Source organism: Phalacrocorax aristotelis, chromosome 3 (genome assembly GCF_949628215.1).
Source record: "Phalacrocorax aristotelis chromosome 3, bGulAri2.1, whole genome shotgun sequence".
In the NCBI taxonomy this organism is placed as follows: Eukaryota; Metazoa; Chordata; class Aves; order Suliformes; family Phalacrocoracidae; genus Phalacrocorax; species Phalacrocorax aristotelis.
In genome coordinates, this window is record NC_134278.1 from 106,802,413 (window position 1) to 106,825,454 (window position 23,042).

General features: G+C 42.1%; 1 protein-coding gene across 1 annotated transcript in view; it reads right to left on the minus strand.

Moving 5' to 3' along the window:
* Window positions 1–285: 285 nt before the first annotated feature.
* Window positions 286–23,042, minus strand: part of HHAT (hedgehog acyltransferase) — a 161,487-nt gene continuing 138,730 nt past the window's right edge. The window contains exon 12 of the mRNA XM_075088980.1: window positions 286–2,623. Within this exon, the coding sequence (XP_074945081.1) occupies window positions 2,532–2,623 (92 nt within the window). The 3' untranslated portion in view covers window positions 286–2,531. The remainder of the gene's footprint in view (window positions 2,624–23,042) is intronic.

Here is a 23,042-nt window from a genome sequence, read left to right on the forward strand (position 1 = left end):
AAGCATCATTTGACTTACATACTACTCTTTGTGACCATTCTCAGAAGCTTCACATGCTGAAGTCTCACCTTAACTGAGCTACAAAGGGTGTTATTTGCTTTTGAAACTCACACTATTAGGGGAATGCACGTTCTGCGCGGTACACAAGATGGATAAAAGTGACTAGTCTGCACTGCGTACATCCTGCAGGCTTTCAGTGCGTAGTAGTGTTTCTTCACAGCAGCAGAGCACTTATTTTTCTTACACCAAACCGTAGCTTTCTAAGACACAGTTCTCAAGCCAACAGTCAGTTTCAGCTTTATTTATAGAAACAGAAAAGGATACAAAATTATGAAAGGTGTATAAAGCACTGAAAATAAAAAACAATTTTAGTTCAAAAATAAGCATACCCTAGATGAGCTTCAAGGTCATTTCCATATTGGAGTAGGAAGTTTTGCATGCATACAAATTGGAATCTAATCACTTAGTAGCCCCTCGTTTCATGTAATAATGGTAACCGATAAGACTGAAGAACAGACTCATGACTTTCTGATCCAATGCCAATTCCATTTAATTACAAAGCTTGAGTTAAGTTTGAGGAATTTCTTGCCCTTAGCTCAGTTCTACTCCAAAATGGAGGCCAATCTCAGATTCTTTTAGTAAATTCGGAGGCTGAGAGCAATATACTTCTCCGTGGCTAAGGGGATCCCTGCAATCATCATAAGTCAGTCAGGAGGGCCATGTCTCTGGCCAGGCAGCATTCAAGGTAAGTCTTATTTTCAACGGTCCATGGTATCACCTAGAAATGACTTCCAGCAGGAATCACAGCATTCTCATGGTGGGGAAAATTTCCCCTAAACATAAAGGGCTGAAGATTCTGCTTTGAAACAGCAAGAGATGGGCCTAGTCTCTGGATGGGTAGAGAGCTGAAGCCTCTGCCCTTATTTCTTCAGGAACAAATAAAGGGGAAAAAGAAGGCTGCCATACTTCTGAGCAGCAGAAACATCAGAAATGCAGGCACTAAGCTGAAGCCCACCTCACGGACTGAATTTCTTACTGAAGGGATAAGGTACATCAGACTTGGCTGAAGCTGCAGGAGTGATAGACAGTAGGATGCAAACTATGCCGCCCAACAGGCCAAAACGGCTGCCAGGGGACCCAGAACAAGTTTTTGACAGGAATCCTTCTGCTTTAGGTGCAGGAAGCTGCTCTTGGAAGAATACCTTTCCAGGACTGGTGGCCTTTTGCCAGGCCTAGGGGTAATGTCTAAGTTTAGAAAGACTAAAGGTCTTTGGGTGGCTTTTCAATAGAAGTTTAAAATAATAACAGCTTGGGAGACACCCCTTGTGCCCAACGTGAGTAGGGTCTCGCCTTCCCTCAGAAAACAGCATGTGCTGAAGCACTCCCACAGCCCTGATGCCTGCAGGCAGGAGCTTCCCAGCTCTGGGCAACCCAGTCTTTTGGCAAAGATGCTGCTTTAACAGGCCTGGCTGTGGGCAAAGGACATGGAGCTCTGGCTAATTTGGTGCCACTGTATCGGACCATTCTGGGTTTTTTTAAAGGTCTTAAAATGCTTAAATGCTTAAAAGGGTGTCTTTAATATTGGAGGAGCTGATTGCCTGGACACCGGAGAATGAAGCAGACAGAACAGATTTACCAGTCAGCCAGACCTGGGTTATCTCCTTTCTTAACAGGAAAAATACAAGAGGCAGACTGAACAATTCCTTCGAAGGTGTGATTTGCCCCATAATAAAGGTAATATTATATGCTTTAGCTCTAACACAAGGCAGAGAGCTCTTAAAGCCCAAGGAGCTGTAAGGTCATACTTGATTAAAAAGAAAAGCTGTTCTTTAAGAAAAGACCTGCCTCCCTACTCCCTCTTTTTAAAGAAACCAATAAAACCATTCCTAAGACTACCAAAAAAAGAGTGTTGTTTTAAAGGCAAAACATTAAATGAAGATGTTAAAGAGAGAAAGCAGACCTTGCTACACTAGGTAGAAAAGTAGCTTAAGGCTGAACTACTGCAGTCAGTGAGAATAGCAAAAAAGTTCTAACTTATCTCAGAAAGCAATCAAGAAGAACTGATGAGCATCGTGCCCTCATGGAGTAACGTAAGTGCAGGGCACAGCCCTGTGTGCCCCTGGACAGAGGCTGAGAGATATTGGGCTTTTTGAATTCTGCAAGGTAGGAAAAATTTTTTTCTTCAATATCTGAAAATAGGCAGCAAAACATTGGAAGAAACAAATACAATCTTCAACATATATAAAATACCTATTCTGAGAGGCATGCTTCCAATGTACATAGAGTCATAGATATGCTGTTTTATAAAAATAACATAATTGAAAATGCTTTATAATTTCTCCCCACCCCCAGCCATAGCCCATCAGTGTTTCTGGTTCAATACCTGTATTCACAATCCAGAATCAATTACAAGACCTTTTGGTTTTAACACATTAACCAGATACTTGGGTCTGGTGCATCCTTCTGCAGACAGGATATCCAATGTAGAAAAGCCATCAACCTGTCTTAAAAGTCATCGTTCTGCACCACTCCTAATTCACAGCATGCCTTTGTTCCCATTCAATTCCAACGTGAGAATAGCAGTACAGGAACCCGAGAACAGTCAGTGTCGCCCATGGCCAGCCTATAAATAGAAAGACAGACAATCCCAGTCATAATAATTAATGACTGCTTCAAGTAGAAATACTCTTGGGATGACCAACTTATGATGCTTCTAATTAATTTTATTAGCACTACAGTCTCATAAGTAAGTAGAGCCAACACACAAAATTTGAAAGGGGAAATCTGGATTGTTTGAGCTGCTGGGGTGCCTGACCCTCTGCAGCCCCAGTCTTTTCCATTTTTAGGCAACTATATCAGATTTCTTCCTGCTCTGCACCTCCAACCAACACTTGCCAAATTAGAGAGGTCTGTTTCAATCCTCTCCTTTGTGGTGGATTTGTCTGTCAAGCAGATCCCCAAAGGAAGGCTGATGCTTTAAGCTGGCTACGGCACTTCCTGGGCACAAAGGGATGCATGGCCACAGTGCAGGTTATTAACAATCAGAACAAATCCAGTTACCTGTTCTGCCAAAAGAGTGCAGGGGAACCTCTGACTAAGGCTGTTTTGGATACCTGCAGCTGGGTGTAAAACTGATGTATGCACGCTACAGCCCCATAACAGCTGATTGGGTCAGAACCCCATTGTACCCGTGCAGAACAAACAGCCCTATTTGCCTGATGTGTTCTTGTTAGATTTTTTTTAAATACTAAAAAGACTAACTCCTCTAATATATAAAACTTTTACTAGGGACATGACATGTTTTGTCATTATTTCAAATTCATTTTAGTGAAAGTCACCATCTTTTCACTTGAACTTTTTACAGCTAAAGCAGGAGGTCACAAGCCAAAAGGTGTATTGTGTTCCAGTGGACTTGTAGATCACTTGAACAAAATCCATACCTGTACACTTCTGAATCAGGTAAGTGATTTGCTTTTCTTGATACCTTTCCTGGCACCTCTGTTCCCCTTCTCCATCCTCCTCCTCCCCTTAGAATTGATGACATTTACAGTTTATAGGTTGAAAACCCCAGCATTAGGCCCTAATGTTCTTCAGTGTGTTTCGTCTGTGGGAAGGGGGCAGGGAGGAAGGTATTTGAGGGGTTTTTGGTGGCTTTTTTGTTGCCGTTGTTGGCATAAGAAGTTTTGTTATGTGTACGACTGGTTTTCTGCGTGCCGTTCTCGAACTAGCAGCAGCTGCTTCTGAAAGAGGGGCATCAGTGCTCCCCTTTGAGAAAAACTCTGGTCTGAAAAAAACCTGCTGGCAGAAATGAGATTCCCCATTGGCCTGGAGAACGGATAGAGAGATGTAACCGCTCCACAAGACCATACAGCTTAGCCTTAGCTGAATAACCTGCCCTCAGCAGGGCTCGCTGCCTTAGGCTCAGTCCTGCACTTATGGGGACCACACGTGCTGGGACCCTTCCTTTATGGTCTGAGAGCCGGGGCAGTGTAACACTTCACCCTGGAACAGGTCCAGAAAAAGTTAATCTTTTTTTTTTCCCCCTGTGAAGAGCTGTATGTTTGCTTCATGAATCTTTAATTGTTCTGGCCTTGTTTTGTGGCGAAATACAATCTTGTAACCTGAATGATTTTCATGGAGACATTTACAAATATTAATCACCTGTCCTCACAGCACCCTAAAGCAAAATTATATATTTGTTTAATTATTTGTTTCACCAAACAAAATTGCTGAGGTATTTCCAAGGGGATTTTTAACAATAAAATAGTCTTGTTTTTTCTTCTGTGAAATTAGACTACTGTAGATTGGGTTTCACCTTCAATAGCAAGCTAAAGCCCAGCTGTGCTTTGTCTCTGATAAAATTGCATGCAGAAGTATGTCAATAGATGTAATAAAAACATACCCCTTCTAGCAGCAATACTGTGGTGGCTGCTTTACAGAGACAGAGCCAGAAAGTTAAAAAAGGAGTTGAGTCTAGGATTGGGGGTGGTTTGGGTTTTTTTTTGTTTTTGGTTTTTTTTTTTAAGGGCACTTTTGGAAACCTTGCTAGATACATATTTTGCATTTTTAAATACTTTAAAGCTCTGGCACACAGAAAATGTGACAAAAGTAGTCTTTAGTCTGACTTCTTATCCCCAGCCAATGTATAAGAGATCTTGTCAGAATACACAGGCGTGCACTGGAAATCTTTCCTAGATGCCTTAGATTTATGATAAGATTCTTCTCTAGTGACCACGACCTGGGTTCACGGGGCTTTCATGCCGCTATAATCAGGTTTGTGGTAATCCTGGAAGACAGGGAGTCTCTCCTGTTCAGTGACAGGTGTCAGGGGTTGCATTTGGCAGATTACCTCCTCCTGATCTAATTAAGATGACAAGGATGAAGGAAGACAAAGTGACACAAAACGGGTGAGGGAAAAGGAGAATTCTTTTTAATTTAATCTTGCTACAGCTATTCTAGGAGGAGCTGCACGTATCCCAAAGCATTTCTTGCTGCACGGGTGGGAGGTAGCCAGCTCCAAGGCGGGGGTGAAAGAGAGGGCACCTCTGCCTTGCTGGCTCTTTCTTGCCATACAGGAACCATGTGCATGGCTGCTGGGCCTGGGGAAATGCATACGGTGCTTCTGCTGTAAGTGAGCCAAGCAAAGACATGTTCTGCTCCTATGCAATCCTGGATAGCACCAGTCCACTCAAGGCAGATTTGCACAAGTGCATCCACACCTGAAAAGCAGCCCAAGGACAGCCTGAAGCAAGCAGGGGATCTTTAAACTCTTTTCACTCATCTCTTCCATTTTGAGATTGGATATAAAATAAACTTGTTGAAAAGACCAAGGAACTTGGTCTCCAGAAGGTGAGGTAGGCAAGGGCAAGGAGACGTTGAGCAACACTAATCCAACAAGGACACAATTTCGAATTCTGCCTAGCATGTAAATGACCTATGTATCATCTTTGTGCGTGATCTCTATAATCAAACAGCAGCCATGAGCTGTTCTCTTGCAATATGAGTTCACAGGAGCCTTTTCCTTGCTTAAACAGTTTCTCCTTGTAAACCCCAACAACAAAATGGTACCTATGGTCTTGGATCTGCAGCTCCACCGAAATCACCCTTTTTCCCAGGGCCAGCAGCGTAAGGTACGTTCTTCCCTCAGGCCTTTTGCTGACTCTCATTCTGCTCCTACCCTCAAACACAATTCAACAGGCTCATTATTCTGGGGGCTCCCTAGCTTTACCGTATCACCCTAAAACACTGCATGCTCACCTACACCATACCATTCTCCAAACTCTGCTTGGAAGTGTGCCTGTCCATATTCTAGATCAGTATCTCTCTACAAAATCATATATGCAAAATGTACTCTTAAAAACATTACTAGGGTCAAATCAAGTACTAAGTTGTTAGGAAATGGCTGAATTAAGTTGGCCTATTCAAAGACATGTCACATACCCCCTTAAATCTTAAAATTTCTTGACTGTCTTCAATAATTTGATTTCAGGCTTGAAGGCCAAGTTTCATGAGATAATTCAGATTTTCATGATCTTTTTTGTGGAAAGATGAATTAGTATTCATTAACATATTCTCTTTGTAAATCCAGCAATATTTGTGAGCTTTACATGCATAAAATTCTTTGAAGATAGCTGGACTTCCCTTTTAACAAAGGAACGCTGGGTGAGAAACATTAATAGAATCACAATCAAATTCTCTGCTTAGACAAGTATGCTGCTCCGCAAAAATCAAACGCAAACTCCTTTGTGAAGAGGAAAGGAATGTGAATTCTGTGGCAAGGTAACAGCAGTGCTTTATCTGCCTATCAAACAGCCTCTTCCAAAAAAAGAATTCTCCACTCCTAACTAGGCAGGAGGCAATGCTCTGTCACATGCAGCTGGCCTATTGTCCAACAGTCTTGTCATTTTAAAACCATGTTTTGATACATTATGTACCAGCTTTCAGCATAAAGTAGGGGAGGCTTGTTTTCATTACATGGTCAAAACAGAATTAATCCAAACTAAGGCTGAGGTACTTAGCAACTTTTTGCCTCAGACTTCACTGGCAATCTCTCAGATGTGACTTGGCTGCACAGTCCTCAGAAGTCTTCCAGTACAGAGTAGTTATTAAATCAATAGAAGGCAGAAAAAGTCATCTGTTTGAAAAGCTTGACTTCAGGAGTGTACATCTTACTTTGATTTGTAAGTACCTAAGTTGCTTTAAGACTTAGCACTCAGGAAAATTTATGCTTAAACTTGTTCACATGGGACAAGATACTGAAGCAACTCCCCTGTAAAGTGGAATTAAGGAGACACAACTGTGGGGAGGAGGCACCAATTTGTCAAGCAGAATAAAAAAGCCAAAGCAAACCAGCATTTGAGGTCAAGAGCTTTCTCACCCACAATTACTGACATCCTTACAAGATCAGTAAACTGCTACATTTTCAGGAAAAAATAACACATTCAAAACTAAAGATCAGTTGAAAGAAACCTATTTTCTAGCCCAACATTTGAATCAGAGGATAAACTCTGGATTTTTTTAAAATTTTAATTTCAGGTCTGTTAGAATCATAGAATTATTAAGGTTGGAAAAGACCTCTAGGATTATCAAGTCCAACCATCAACCCAACACCATCATGCCTCCTAAACCATGCACTCAGGTGCCACGTCTACATGTTTTTTGAACACCTCCAGGGACGATGACTGCACTCTGTCTCTGGGCAGCCTGTTCCAATGCCTGACCACCCGTTCAGTGAAGAAATTTTTCCTGATATCCAATCTAAACCTCCTCCTCCCCCTCCACTTGTTCATCACTTCCAGGTGGACCCCTGCTCACCATTATAGCAGGGCATGTCCAACAGCATGCTTTACAACCACTGTGCAGTCTTGACACCCAATTATTCTTTTAGGTATTTGGAAAGGAAACTATATATTTTCAGCTGTGTTAGCATTCAGCATGCACATGTGGGACTGGAGAACTTCAAAGCACATTAGAAGCAATCTAATTGGTTTATATAAAATTGCTTTATGCTTTATGCATGAAGTTTTCCAGCTGCTCTGTACACACAGACATGATACACGCAGCCCTACTTAATGCTGGGTCTGGGCAGCACTACATTATGCAGTATGTGCTGTATTTGCACAGCTGAACAGAAACCTAACATTCACTGTGCTATCTTTTCACAGATAATGTTCAGCAGACCAAGCTCAGTGTTTCAATGAAGGGAGAAATGGAAGGGACCTCTCCCTTTCTCCTGGAGTTAGCTTCTCTACTGTAAGTACTAAAGCAGAGTATGAAAGAAATAAAAATTTTTAATTCTTGGATTAAAAAGTTATTTCTGAAGAATATTCTTGTTCTTAAAAAACACCCTTCAATATACAGCATCATATGATAAATAGCAATTCACCCTTTATAGGGAGGGGTTTCCTACAAACTCCTTTAAAGTGCCTTAGGATGCTAATTCCTTCCCACCTGCCTCCCTTGACTCGCTTATAACTAGCCCAGACAGGAAACTGGGTATTTTCAATTACCATGTGAAGAAAAAGAACCAAGAACAGCCTTTGTTTTCTACTTTAAATAATTTTCCCATTCATTAAATAAAGCCAAACATTTAAGAAATCTCAAGGAAACTGGAACCCATGATAGTAAACAACTCCACTCCCAGGTGTAAAGAGAACAAAACAGAGGCAATTATGGAAATATTTGACCTATCTGGAATTCAGTAAAGTTAGCTTTCATACTTTTATCTCTGTCTCTCCCCCCCATCTGCTCCCCCTTCAGTTTCTAATCAAAATCTGTCATTGCCCCAGATTGCTGGACTCAACCATAGCAAGCTCTGGAGTGGTTTATTAGTGGCTGGCAGCTTTGCCCTAAGCATTTCTATGTTACGGGTCATCCTAAGAACAAAATTTAGAGATGGGAAGATGCAAGGAGAGCTGGTAGGAAGCTGAGAAAACCTCTCATATATGTTGAATTATATCCTCTGTGTGATAAAGTAAGCTTACTGCAGTATCATGTAGGGCCAAAAAGCAGCGAATAGTAATGTAAAATATTAAATGAAAACATGTAATTCCCCTTTTGTGTGGCTGCAGCATGCCTAAATTATTTGCTTACTGTATGTAAAGCAACATACTACATTGACAGAAAATTTATTAATGTATCTAAATTACCCAGCTGTACCCCATCCCAATCACATCTGCCCCCTCTCCACTGATCTCTGTATGCTCTGCTTGAGCTGACCAGATTTGGCAGTGATCTAAACCTGATTTAAATAATTTTTCCCCAGTTTATCCTCCCACTGCTCTGCAAGGACTATACCACCTAGAGAATTTGACTAGAAATGCAGTTTTTTACCAGTCTGTATTTTCTTGAGCAGTGCTATCAAAGGACTTTCTTCTGCGTGCATCAAGTGCTGTACAAAAAGCTTTCATCAGGGAAGCAGTCTTCTCATTATTGAAATTCTTCCTAATCTCCTGGTGTTGGTGATCAAATTTTTTCTTTCTTTTTTTTTAATAATCCACATTTGAGGACAGACATTTAAAAATTACAAGTGCGTCCATTACTCACTGTAGCTGCTCCTCGTAAAATCCAGCAGAACATTTAATACTTGAAACCTTAGCCTAAAGGCTAATTGAGGCTCCCTGTTTCTGGGTTTAAAATGTATAATGAAAAGTCTTCTAGCTGGTATTATTCACATGCTGAAATTCAACTGTGGTGCTTTTCTAAATGAATAGCTAACTTAGGCATTACTGTCTGCGAGCAGCCTGTACCCCTGTGTAGGAGCTTTTACTAATAAGCATTTTATTTTGTGTACTTCTAGTTCAGCTACTGATATATAAAATTCTGCTGCTAACGAACAGGCCTGGAAAAAAGAGATGATGCAGATAATTTCACTTCCATTTAACTGGCTTCTTGGCTGTTGCATGGGAGCACTCAAACCAGGGATATCAAATCACTTCCAGCCATTCATTCAGCAATAACTGCAAGGACGGTGAGGTAAGATGCAGTATGCTGAGGATAACTAGTTCAGTTGCAAAAGAATACATATGGCAAGCAAAGCCCTAACCTGAGCCATGGCAGAGGTTTTTTTGCTGCTACTTTCAGTCTCCACATTGCACACTTATTGTGAAGAACAGGCAATAAATTCTGCCAGCAAGCACAAAGCCCTCCAAGTCCCAGCTGGGCATCTGCATCCTCCCACCCCATGTAAAGCAGCACACAGATTCACAGGGTCTGTGTATTCAAGATGCCACCTTGTCCCATTACTAGCCTCTAGCAAACAGCTCCCACATCTTTGCCCTCCATCCGCTGTGTAGCCTGGGAGCAGAGCAGCAGAGTGGCTCAGCGAAGGGGAACCAGCCTGCGAGACTCCAGGCTGACCCTTACTGCTATAGATTCCCAGGTGTTGAAGATACTTAAGCTTCAAGTGTAGATAAGGTCATGATATTCAGAAAAAGTATTACTGTACAATAGGAGGTATTCAAAAGGCAAACCAGGGAAATGCTGTAAAGATAACTCAACAGCTGTCCCATGCACCATCTGGAAACAAGACTGAAAGGACAAAAATCCTTAGCTGCCAGGTCTAGACCTGAACCTCAGCCAGGTACACCGGCAGTAACCGCAAAAGCTTCCTCTTCAGTAGACATTAAGTAGTTTCCAGCTAAATACATTAACAAATGTATAACATGGTAATCTACTTATGTGAATTTTAAATTATACCATCCTGGAGAATGCTTACATCTGTGGCTTTCTGAGGACTCCTTATCACTGCTGAGAAAAACAGAAAATGGATAGATAACAGTCCAAGACCGTCATCTGCAATGCAGGATGACCACAACTCACGCAGATCAGCATTACTGAGAGCAGAAAGCCACAGTCTCTTAGTGTTTTCATAATGCTAACAGGGTTTTCTTAGCAGATAGTGGTCACAAAAGTTGTGGCTCTTCTGTTTTCTTACTGTGCGTGGAACCACACTTTACCATAGCTAAAATAATTTTACTTTTATGCTTGGCTTGGCGGCACTGAAGAAAGTTGCGAGCTGGCAAGGACTTTCTTAACAAGAAAGCAATTCAACCTGCGCCAGGGCTAAGGCTGCTGAACATACTTTTCCCTATTAATTAGATAAGCTGCAAATAAACAATTTCACAGGTAGAGCTCAAAAGATAGGCTTTCATAAAGAACCCCTCGACAAAATTCAACTAAGATGCCAAAACTATTTGCATTGCATTAAGTATATATGTGACAGAAAAAAACCCTGCTGTGTTATTTACAAATGCTGGTAAATGCTCCATGGATGCAGGTATCCATACAGGATATGCCTATCTGCATGGATTGTCCATTTTGTCTTTGGAGCCAGAACCTCATTAAATGCTACCTAACCATGACACTAGCAGCTCTCCAGATGCCATACAGTGTAGATCAGAAGCATTATTTCCCCTGTACGTATCACATGATGTGAGCAGGATGACACTGGTAACTTCACTCTGTATTTCTTGGGGTTTTTTTTGGTGGTGTTATCTGGCCATAATTCTATCTTAATTATTTTTAGTTCTAAACATTGTATAAAGCACAAAAGAATCATAGGAGTTACGCCTTCTGCTTCATGTTTTAAAATAAAGATTTACCCTCTAGTAGTTTTTCCAGCAGAGCTAGTCAGTGGAAAAAAGAAACAAAACCACCTGAGATTTTTAGGCAGTAATTCTGGTCTCACGCATATCAAGTTGACTCTGGAGTAATTCAACTAAAATCAAAAGAACCATATTCATGCTACTGCTGAATTTGAATTAACAGTAAGGAAGACTGCTTAAAACTGCCTGGCAGAATCTTTCTGCCACAAGTGCTAATAGGAAAGGAAAAGAAAACCAAACAAACAGCTTCAGTTTTCAGATTAAGAAGGGGTGAATCTGTAAATCAGAAGCAACCTTCCCTCTCTTCCCAGGCCTTGAGTTGAGAGCTACACACAGCTAATGTGAAATCAAAGCCCACAAAATGTGAAATCTCAATGTTTGTTCATTTATTTTTAGAACAGGTACAAAAGCATTATAGTAAATAAAGATGCACCTTCACCTGAAAGCAAGGTGAAAAGAGCAAAGAAAACATTTTAGAGAAATATATCTATCTGGCTTTGCATGCATAAGGACAGCACCGTCCCTATCATCAAATGCCAGCTTAGGTATTCCCAGGACAACCTCCTTAAATATAATGGGAACAATTACGGAAAGATAACACTTGCAAGGATTTTAGGGCATTTTCCACTTGTAATTATTTGCGGAGAGCATTACAGATGCCAACTGAAACACCAGAGCCACGAGCCTCCTTTTGTTACAGTTGCAAGATGAAACAGGAGAATAAAGAGCTAACTCCCCAGAAGAACATGAACATCCCAAAGGCAGAGCTGGGAAAGCTACTGCTGCCTGGCAGGATCCTGAGGTGAGCATCTGTCCCTTATTGAGCAGAGAGACACCCACGTCATATATAGAAAGACATGCTGAGCAGAAGGGTGAATTAATGTCCCCTCTACTAGAGCTTGAATTTCAGGAAGATTTCTGCATCAATCTAATTGGGGTTCTTGGATTTAGGTTTGTCAGCCTTTTTGCACACAACAAAACTCCTCCTGTAGCCCCTTAGTGCTAGGGAGCTCTTGAGAAATCATAGTCATAGAACGGTTTGGGTTGGAAGGGACCTTTTTAGAGGCCATCTAGTCTAACCCCACTGCAGTGAGCAGGGATATCTTCAACTAGATCAGGTTGCTCAGAGCCCTGACCAACCAGACCTTGAATGGGCCTCCACAACCTCTCTGGGCAACCTGTTCCAGCACTTCACCATCCTCAGTGTAAAAACTTTTTTCCTTATATCCAGTCTAAATCTACCCTCCTTTAGTTTAAAACCATTACCCCTTGAATCAAGGCTATATACCCTCAAAAGCAGAGGATTTAAACCAGGGATTCAGACAGATATCATCAATCACCATCAAGCAAACATTTGGGTAAAAATGTGAAGTACTATAATTTATTTCCCCAGCTCAATTTCTGGCCAAGGTACCTTGGAATAGCCATGAACATAAGATGCTTAAATAACCATAAAATAATTAATTTCTAAATATGAAGAATTATTTAAGAATGAATTATTCACAGTCTCCTTCCTACCTGCAACACACTTTGATCCACAATTTTTCCTTGTCATCCTCAAAAACACTTATGTTCCCAGACCACTGCAGCAATTCTACGGCACTGTCTTGTCCCTTCACAGCGTTACGAATAAGAAAAAAGCAGGCAGCCTGACAAATTTAACAACTATTTACAACAAGTGACGCTGGCAATAAACAAACTGTAACTTCTCATTTCAGAGCTCTCGCACCTGAAATGCTCTGTGTAATGAAAATTATATTACCTGTTAGAGCTTAATGCAGTAAGAGAAGGGCTGAGAGCACATTGGTAATCTACAGGAACACTGCACTTGGGATAATTGCTGTATCAGTGTAAAGCTAGCACTACAAGTGAGGACATTGAACCGAGTTCTCAACAGAAATCCAGACATCTTGAGGGACAGAAGTGCATAGATAAGGTAACCAGGCAATCTTGCAATCGCTTACCGATCCATAGCAATCGATTCAGTACTAAGGCATTTTTACTGCTGCTGGTCTTAGATTGTATGAATTACTCCCCTCCTGCTCGTGTCTTGTTTTCACAGCGTCACCAAAGGACAAAGAAAAGGGCTGATGCGGAGCAGCCATCAAAGGACAGTGGTGCCTGAAGGCAGCAATCACCCCACAGAAAACACTGACTATGAACAATCTCCATCACACTGGTGGCATATCATGTGAAATATAACTGTCGCATGCAAGTTATTTGTATGAAAAGGGACATGCTGGGTTGACCTTGGTTGATCAGTTTGTGATAAAGCCATTGTTTCAGTCCTCACCTGTGCAAGCTAACCTGACCCTGCTTCAGCCCATATAGTCATAGCAACTAAATAGAAAAATTACCAGTAAAATAGTTGTTACAGGTATTTTGTGGGTAAGACTAAATTTTTTTTTTAAAAAAAAAAAAGGGTCTGTGTTAGTCCACCATCAAGACCATTTGAAACAAACAAACAAAAAACCCTTAAAATTACTTGGAAGGTATCAATATTTCATTGTCTTCAAGGTCAAAATTAGGCAGTTTACTTGTATATTCTCAGAAAAACCATTCTGGATTTCAAGAGTTTGGGGAGGAAATACCTTATTCCCTGCTTTCTGTGAGGATCAAAAATATGCTCTCTGAATCACAGAGTCCAGGGAGGACCTGAAAACACAGGTCTACCTATGTGAGCTGTGTAAGCATGGAGCTCATCTGAAGAAAAAGCTTGCAAACATTTTATCACCTACATCGGAAAACATGGATTAGAAATACCCAGGCATCTACATCAACATGCAAAATCTGCCAGCATTACCAAGTACAGGGAGCTCGTTTCCTGAGCCCTGCTCCACTTTCCTGGGATCTGGTCTCAAGCCAGTAACCAGCCACCTGAGGGGAGGAAGTCTGATCAGCACGAAGCTGAGTGAGTTACCTACTGGTGTGGAAACCAAGATCAAAACAATTCTGTCAGCCTGAGCCTCTTCGTCTGTACACTGAGGATAACAACGATTCTTTGCCTTGTAGCTGACTCAGAGGAATGCACATGGAAAGATTTACATGTTGTTATAATAGCCTAGCTGGTCTCCTTGCTTTTCTGTTTTAAGAAAGCTTCCTGAACAGATGCGGAATGGGATCACTCACAATGTTCCTTTCAGGTAAGATGGCTGCACTGGTGGAGCAAAGCATATGCAGAAACAATCCTGCAACTGCAAAAAGATTGTCTAAAAAAAAAATCCTTTTTTTTTTTAATCATCTTTAGCAGCATATCCTCTTTTCCAGAAAAAAAAAAAACCAACCCTCACAACCACCACCTCCTTTACGTTACATCAAACAAGATTACTATGCCTTGCCAGAAAGTTAATGCCTATATTTAAATTGCCTTATTAAACAAAATACAGCTCAGTACAATAAGATACAATCTTTCCATGTGGTTCCCTAGCTCCACTAAAATTAGCAAGGAGCATGATCTGCTGCATGGCTGTTACACCCTGTCCCACCTGTGCTCTGCTATTCAATGTAATAAAAGCAGTGCTGCAAACCTTTAACAAGCCTGCTGATAGTGCTAATATACACATCTTTCTCAAAACCAACACACACATGCACCTCCCTAGAGGAAACTAGTGACCCAGTAATATACATCAACTCTGTAGTGTTTGGCTAGTTTCCTGTCTCCTTGCCCAGGTGTGCAATGAAATGACACTTCAGTGATTCACAGCCTTGATTGTGTCTGCTATCGGTGCAAGGCAGGAACAGGTTAATTGAAGTCAGCTGTACAACCCTGGCTAAGCGACATAGTTTCAGCCCCGAGGGCAGTGAGGGGTGGATTTGCTTGTCTCCCTCACCAGAAGACGGCTGAGCCCTATCTGGATGTCAGGGACATGAAGGCAACAGCAGGCTCTTGTTGCCCTGACCAGACTTAGCAGGGTACTCCACATTGCCCCTGAATTTAACCATATAAACATATATTGTTTACACATATACTGTATGCACACTGTGCCTGATTGTGACTTGACTTCACAGCTCATCACCTGGGCCCTGCCTCATCACCGCTGCCTTGGCCACTCCTGGCTGGCCCCTTGGCCAGCCCCGGTTGACTCCAGTGGACTGTCTCTGCCCCTTGCTGAGGCATTTTGGCAAGGGCAGGTTTCTGCCAGCCTTGCTGCCTCCCTGCTCCCCTCTTCCTGGTGGAGCAGCCTCGATGGCAGAGATGAGGCTTCAGCCCCAGCTACCGTGGGATTTCTCCTAGTGCTAATTACATATCTCATGGGACAGAAGTATAATGAGAACTGGCTATGAAGCAGTCATTTCCATTTGTAAATGGGATAGCACAAAGGAAGAAGTGAGAACAAATTTCCATATGTAGAGTCCCTGCTAAACAATCATCTCTGCAAACCTCTCCACAGCGTGCGTGGTGCACACTGCCTTTCTTCATGGGATCAGCCGCACAACTAGAATAATTAATTAATCTAGGCACCATCACACCAGCTCAGAGGATCAGAGCTGGATTCGATTTGTTTTGTTTGAGATCACAGTTCATGTGCAATGGTGTGACCACACAGATTAGTCAGATTAAATATAATTTGGGGCTAATTAATGAATACCACATCTCAAGCAGCCCCAGACCATGTTCAAACATCTTTGTTTACAATCACTACACATCAAAACACCACTTTCTCATATCCCCATTTTGAAACTAAAACACCAAGATGGAGAAGTAGCCCACCTGAAGAAGAAAGCACAGCAGTTACAGAGAACTGGCCGGGCTTGGGCAAAGCTGGCATTGAAACAGGATGGAGTGTTGGGCTTGCAGAGCAGTGCAAAGCCCGGCCATGCGGGCACGCAAGGCATGGGATGGAGAGTGTGCTGGGCAGAAAAAGACATGGGGAACGGCTCTACAGGTGATAGATCAAAGGTCCTGTTTTTCTGTTAGTGTCATTCCTCATGTGGTAATTGGGCTATGCAGCTAATACTTTTAGCATGCTGTAAGAAATGTGAAAATGGTGTATTTTAAAACCTGAGGTGCCAAAATGTCTTATTAGATTTGATCCGCTTAGATGGGTGTGGTAAGGTGGCAGAAGGAAAGCTCACCATGGAAAACAAGCTACCAAGAAAGGCAGCATTTTGTAGGGGATGCACTAAAAATGTGCATAGGGTTAATTGGACCGGGAGTGGCTTCATTTTAGTTAGGATTGCCAAAGCTAGGGGTTGACAACTCTTGGTTTGTTGGTGAAAGCATATTGCCAAATGAAGGTGTCAAGGTGTCTATCATTTTCACTGATTAGCTGAAGGTCCAAAATATTGCCATTTTTGGGGGAAGAGACTGGGAATATGGCTCACCCTGCTGAAATAGGCTATTTTTCTTTTGAAGGCAGTATTACTCCTAATCTTGACAAGGAGGTTTCTTTGGCAATAATTAGGATACCTAATAGGGAAGATAGAGGATTCATCTTCCCTTCCCTTTATTTTCATTTGGATCTTCGACTGGTTCTAAATTATTTTAAAAATCAGTTCCTCATGCTGAACTACATATTCTGGATGAAATGGAAGAGCTTCTCAAAAATTTATGCATGGTCACTTAATGTAAATGATTTTTGCCCAGGAAAATGGAGAGTAAGATTTTGTAGGGGATACACTAAATCCAAGGTCCATTTATTTCCTTGGTTCTTTACTCTACCTGGAAATCTTAAAGGCACAGTCTGGTTGTCCAGCCATCATATATCACCTTACTAATTTCTTTCAAAAAAACTTTTGAATGGATCCTGGCACACCCAGTATAGATTTTGGAAGCCCTGCTTTTCAGATCAAAATTTCTGATGCAAGTGTCAGTATCCTTCATGTCTGCTCACACTGTATTCATCATATGGGCCAAGACTGCTCAGATGACCCTCTATTTCTCCTTTCAAGAATTATTTTGCATTGGGATTTATGTTCACAAGTCCATGGGGCCGGATGGGATCCACCCGAAGATACTGAGGGAGCTGGCAGAGGAGCTCACCAAGCCACTGTCCATCATTTATCAGCAGTCCTGGTCAACCGGGGAGGTCCCAGATGACTGGAAACTAGCGAATGTGACGCCCCTCTACAAGAAGGGTCGGAAGGAGGATCCGGGGAACTACAGGCCTGTCAGCCTGACCTCGATGCTGGGAAAGGTCATGGAGCAGATCATTTTGAATGCAATTACGCAGCACATGCAGGACACCCAGGGGATCGGGCTCAGCCAGCATGGGTTTATGAAAGGGAGGTCCTGCCTCACTAACCTGGTCTCCTTCTATGATAAGGTGACCCGTGTAGAGGATGAGGGGAAGGCTGTGGACATTGTCTACTTGGACTTTAATAAAGCCTTTGACACTGTCTCCCACAGCATTCTCCTGGAGAAGCTGGCTGCTCATGGCTTGGACAAGTGCACTCTGCTGGGTTAAAAACTGGCTGGACCGTCCAGCCCAGAGAGTGGTGGTGAATGGAGTCAAATCCAGTTGGTGGCCGGTCACGAGTCGTGTTCCCCAGGGCTCAGTGTTGGGGCCAGTCCTGTTCAATGTCTTCATTGATGATCTGGATGAGGGGATTGAGCACACCCTCAGTAAGTTTGCAGATGTCACCAAGCTGGGTGGAAGTGTCGATCTGCTGGAGGGCAGGAAGGCCCTACAGAGGGACCTGGACAGGCTGGATCGATGGGCTGGAGCCAACGGTATGAGATTCAACAAGGCCAAGTGCCGGGTCCTGCACTTGGGTCACAACAACCCCATGCAACTCTACAGGCTTGGGGAGGAGTGGCTGAAGAGCAGCCTGGAGGAAAAGGATCTGCGGGTGTTAGTTGACAGCCAGCTGAACATGAGCCAGCAGCGTGCTCAGGTGGCCAAGGCGGCCAACAGCATCCTGGCTTGTATCAGAAATAGTGTGGCCAGCAGGAATAGGGAGGTGACAGTGCCCCTGTACACGGCACTGGTGAGGCCGCACCTCGAGTACTGTGTGCAGTTTTGGGCCCCTCACTACAAGAAGGACATTGAGGTGCTGGAACGTGTCCAGAGAAGGGCAACGAAGTTGGTGAAGGGTCTAGAGAACAAGTCTTATGAGGAGGGGCTGAGGGAGCTGGGGTTGTTTAGTCTGGAGGAGGCTGAGGGGAGACCTTAATGCTCTCTAGAACTACCTGAAAGGAGGCTGTAGCGAGGCGGGGGTTGGTCTCTTCTCCCTAGTAACAAGCGATAGGACGAGAGTAAATGGCCTCAAGCTGCACCAGGGGAAGTTTAGGTTAGATATTAGGAAGAACTTCTTCACCGAAAGGGTTGTCAGGCATTGGAACAGGCTGCCCAGGGAGGTGGTGGAGTCTCCATCCCTGGAGGTATTTAAAAGAAGGGTAGACGTGGTGCTTGAGGATATGGTTTAGTGTTGGACTTAGCAGTGATAGGTTAGCGGTTGGACTCGATGATCTTGAGGGTCTTTTCCAACCTTAACGATTCTATGATTCTATGATTTGTCTCAGCATTCACTTTACTGCTGAACTGCAAGATAACCATCGATAAAAGACCCTCCTCTGTCCTTTAGTGTTTCAGTGGGTACTGGACTCAAGTGAAGAGCTAAGCTGCAGTCAAAGTTTGTTGTAACAAAGACATCTGAATAAATAAGAGAAATTTAACATTTGGCAGAATTCTTCACCAGTTCGTAAAAGGAAAAGTCAAATACATAACTTTTGTTCAACTTAATGTTTGATCAGAAACTCTGCTTAAGTCTTTGACTTGCATCCTTGATGACCTTCAAATTGCATTTGAATTCATTTCAATTACCAAGGCAGGAAAATTACCCTGGCAGATGGACCAAGGTCACTGCCAATTTACTAACATCTCTACTTCCCTTTTGCTGAAGCTTCTGCATCTTCTATGACTTTAGAATAATAAATTATTTTTTATTCTTCAGAAAGTGATGTAGCTTAATTTGTTTTAAATCCTAACCCAAACTGCAACAGATGTTATAACTGTTGGGTGGAATACTTGAGAGGCTGTTGCATGTCTCCATTTTGATTTGCTATTGGAGGCCTCAAAACACAATAAATAAAAGTACAGAGAAGGACAGAAGCAGAAGTGCAACTCAAATGCATTGGCATCACTCTAGACAAAGACTCTGAAAAAATAAAGATCACAGGGTTAAAGTGAGCAAGCGAATCTCCAGTAAGAAGGAAGAAATGTCAGACGTAAACTGAAAACTGAACTAGGGACACAGTGACAGAGAAAAGATGGGAAGCAAGAGTCGAATTCACAGATTTGAACAAATAAACTCTTCACTAAAGAAGCCATAAGAGGTTTCCTCAACTCATCAATACTGATTTAACAGTCCAGTTAGAAACTGGGCAAAGAATGGGCACTGTGCGCTACGTTAGACAACAAGTGGTCTTAATCAAGTATGTTATGAGAGAGAGTAAAACATTCAAGTATTCTTGTTAAACAATACTTTTTTAGAAAGGGAAACAGGGAAAAAGATTTGATAATGGGTTGGGGTTTTTTGTCCAAATCTTAGGTGGTTATTCTCAGTCTTACAAGTAAAAGCAAACAAAGCTTGTATGCCAATGTAAACTTTCCCCACTGCTCATGAGTGTGCCTCAGCAGGGACACAAGCTGGCTCAACTTGCCTTGTGCCTGTAGTTTGCACATGCATCCTGTACTTGCAGAATAGATACCGAAGGTCATTTGGCAAAAGACACCCTCAAAAATTATAAATTTGTAAATTTTGGTTACTACTAACTAGGATGGCCTTTATCAGGTCCAGTCTTTTGAGCCTTCTTTCAGAGCTAATTAGGCCAATTTTGTTTCAGAGTGCAGACTTAACTTAGTCTACAGTGAAGAGCTGTAGGCTCCGTACAGGTTGGCCAGCAGCTTAATTATAGCTATAATCTTACTAATGCAGAAGAATTTTATTGTCTTCCCTCTTGGAGATATAAGTGGACTTAATCTTGTACCTCAATCAAGCTTAACAGAACATTAAATACAAGTGGTGTCAGTAGCCAACTTCTTTAATGAAGGCAGCAGTACATAAAGCTGAATTGAATTATTAATGAAGTTACTCCTGCAGAACTCCATGATGGTAGGAACACTCTGTAAAAAGTGTTGAGTAAATGTTAACATTTTCCAACAAAATAACCACTATCTTTGATTAATGGAGATCTAATCAGACTATACATTAATTTTGAATCACCACTAAATTGCCATGGAAGTAATTTGTGTCATCTTTCAAAACCAGTACCGATTTGGCAAAGTACTACATGTAATACAGAGTCTTGATGTAACTAACTTCCGTGACTGAAATGCTCATAAAGTGTGTATCCTTGGCTAAGCATGACACCGCCATGGTCTCCGTTTCAAGAGAACTGATGGGTCAGCACTTACTATTGTAACAGAAGTACAGGTATTTTACTGTAGGCAGACCTTTACCATTGTTTTATATACTGCTGTGCCTGCACTGAAATGAAGTGATATATATTTAATATATATCCATAGGCAGTGTGAAGATACAGAAAGTACAAAGTGTAAGCAGGACAAAAAAAATCCCAGCTGACCCTTATTTTTTCACAATCATGCTGAAGATTCAGCATTTTAAGATGTGACATCTGGGTATGCAGTGGGTCCTCTTGTTTTGTTTGGTTTTGTTTTTGTTTTTTTTACCTTTGTGACTGGCCATGCTTATAGCAGTGCCTGCACACCATGCTATAGCAACAATAACTATTGCATTTGCTGGGGTAATAATCATACTGGTATGCTGCACCAGATTCCCAAAGGGCAACATGCTTCTACTGGAGGCTTGCACTGGAGCTGCCTCAATGCTGGGCTCAGCTCTCCGCCTCCTTTGAAAGCTGCTCCATGGCTCAGTTAGAGAGTAGCTACATAAAACCCCATGATTTTCTGTATCCATGTGGCTTGCACACTGTGGCAGAATGGAAGAGATAGGTCCCCGCCCTGCTCCACAGACTACATTTTGTTTCTACCCAGTAACTCTTTAATAAAGTAAATCTGACTTTCCAGGATGGACCAACTGGCAGAAACTAAACCAAACACGTCCTACAGGTGCTTCCATCTTCTCTTTAGCATTCTCTAGGAGGCATGAAAAGCCCAGACCATGCAGAGGACATCTCACTACTCCACTTTACTTGGGGAGTGGACAGTAAAGGTGAGGGCAGATTTTCAGAGGAAGAAAAAAACCCACAAATAAAGATGAGAACATCATAAAGGACCCCTTACCTATGCATGACAGACACATACACTAAGACAGACAATCCTGGAGGAAAAAAATGGGGAGGGGACAGAATGAGCCATTTCTTCTAGACTATGAAAGCAGGTAAATGCTGACTCTCCTAGTTTCTCCTGACCTCATCTCACCACCTCTCCTCAGCAATAATGTTATTTAAAAAAGAAGCACGAGATAAAGCTTGTGTATTTGACTGTAACGCAGGAGCCAGCTTCACTGAGAGACAGATCAGCAATGCTTATTGCGATGTAAAGGAGACACCTTCGTGTTAGTCAGTGATCATGACTTTTTAAACAAGGACTTGACCTTCCTAAACTTAGCATAGGTCAAACAATTTGAGACATGCCTAATTCATGGCAACCCCTTCTATCTACAACACAGTGGATTTTTCATGCACTGCTCACTAAAGACTTTACTGCCAGCTCAAAAACAACAGAAACAAATGCACTGAAAGGATCTTCTAACACTACTGTGTTTCTGCTTCATGATCACTTCTGGCTCTTTCTTCTGTGCTACTGAGCTCCATTCACAAACCCCAAAGAACTTGGTGTTTATGCAGGGCTGTGAAAAAGTACATCACAGAGAGGAATGAATGCTGAACTACTACTGACAGCAGGCATGAGAGCCAAGATCTATTCCCAGTTCTGCTACTGACTTGCTACTTCTCTCTGTGCCTCTGTTTCACTTTGCTATTTGTAAAGCCACTGGAATCACAAAATTCTTCAAACGTTTAGGTCAAAAATACAATACAGAACAACAAAAGGATACACCTGTCTATTGCCATATTTTACTGATCTGAAGCCTGACAACCTACTCCAACCTTAAAGTTAGCCAACACAAAATCAAATGACATTAGGAGAAGAAACCATGCTCTCTCTCTTCAGAAGTGGCAATTAGAAATAATGCAGGTTTATAAGGATGGGTGTTTTGGGACATTTCTGAGCAATTTTGTCCAACATGTTGCCAGTGCAACATAAGTTTTACTGCAATAAAGACAGGTGCTATTAAATTAATTTTTTTTAAATAAGTGGCATCATGATGTAAAATTTGGATCTTATCAAAGAGGTTAGCTCATATAGCAATATGCATAGAGCTCCATGACACTGTCACCATCAGGCTCACTGGAACGGATGCTGCTACTACGAAAGGCCTTTAACCCTGGCTGCTGTGATAGGGTCTGGGATTTTACTGCTCAGCATAAAACAGCAAGATGATATCAAATGCCCTGGCGAAGCTATATGTGCCTTACGACTCAACTGCACACATCAGGTAACACTGCAGTAAGATTCATTCCCTGCTCTACACAATTTTGTTTGTGGAAGTTACAAGAGTATTCCTGCCATTACATGCTGTTTCAATCCAGGGAAGAATTTTACTGAATTGGAATAAAGTATGGATTTATTTGAGATGTCCTGCTGGTACAGCCTGTGGGTATTCCTGTACTTGCAAAGGTGCCCTCTACACAGGTACGGCCCCAAGCATATGAACTGAGAATACAGACAGCTGGACAGAAATCCCTTTGTGGTTCTTCCCTTGTTGAAAAGTGGTCCTCCAAAGAAATCCCAGAGTAACTCCAGACATTCTTTAGGAAGTTATTAGTCCTTGAGAAATTTGGCATCTTGAAGTTACTCCACATCCCTCAGGACTATCCTCTCCTAAATGTGGTGGACTGGAGCTTAATTACTGTGGCTCTCACTCTGACCAGAGCTGGCCTCTGTTCCT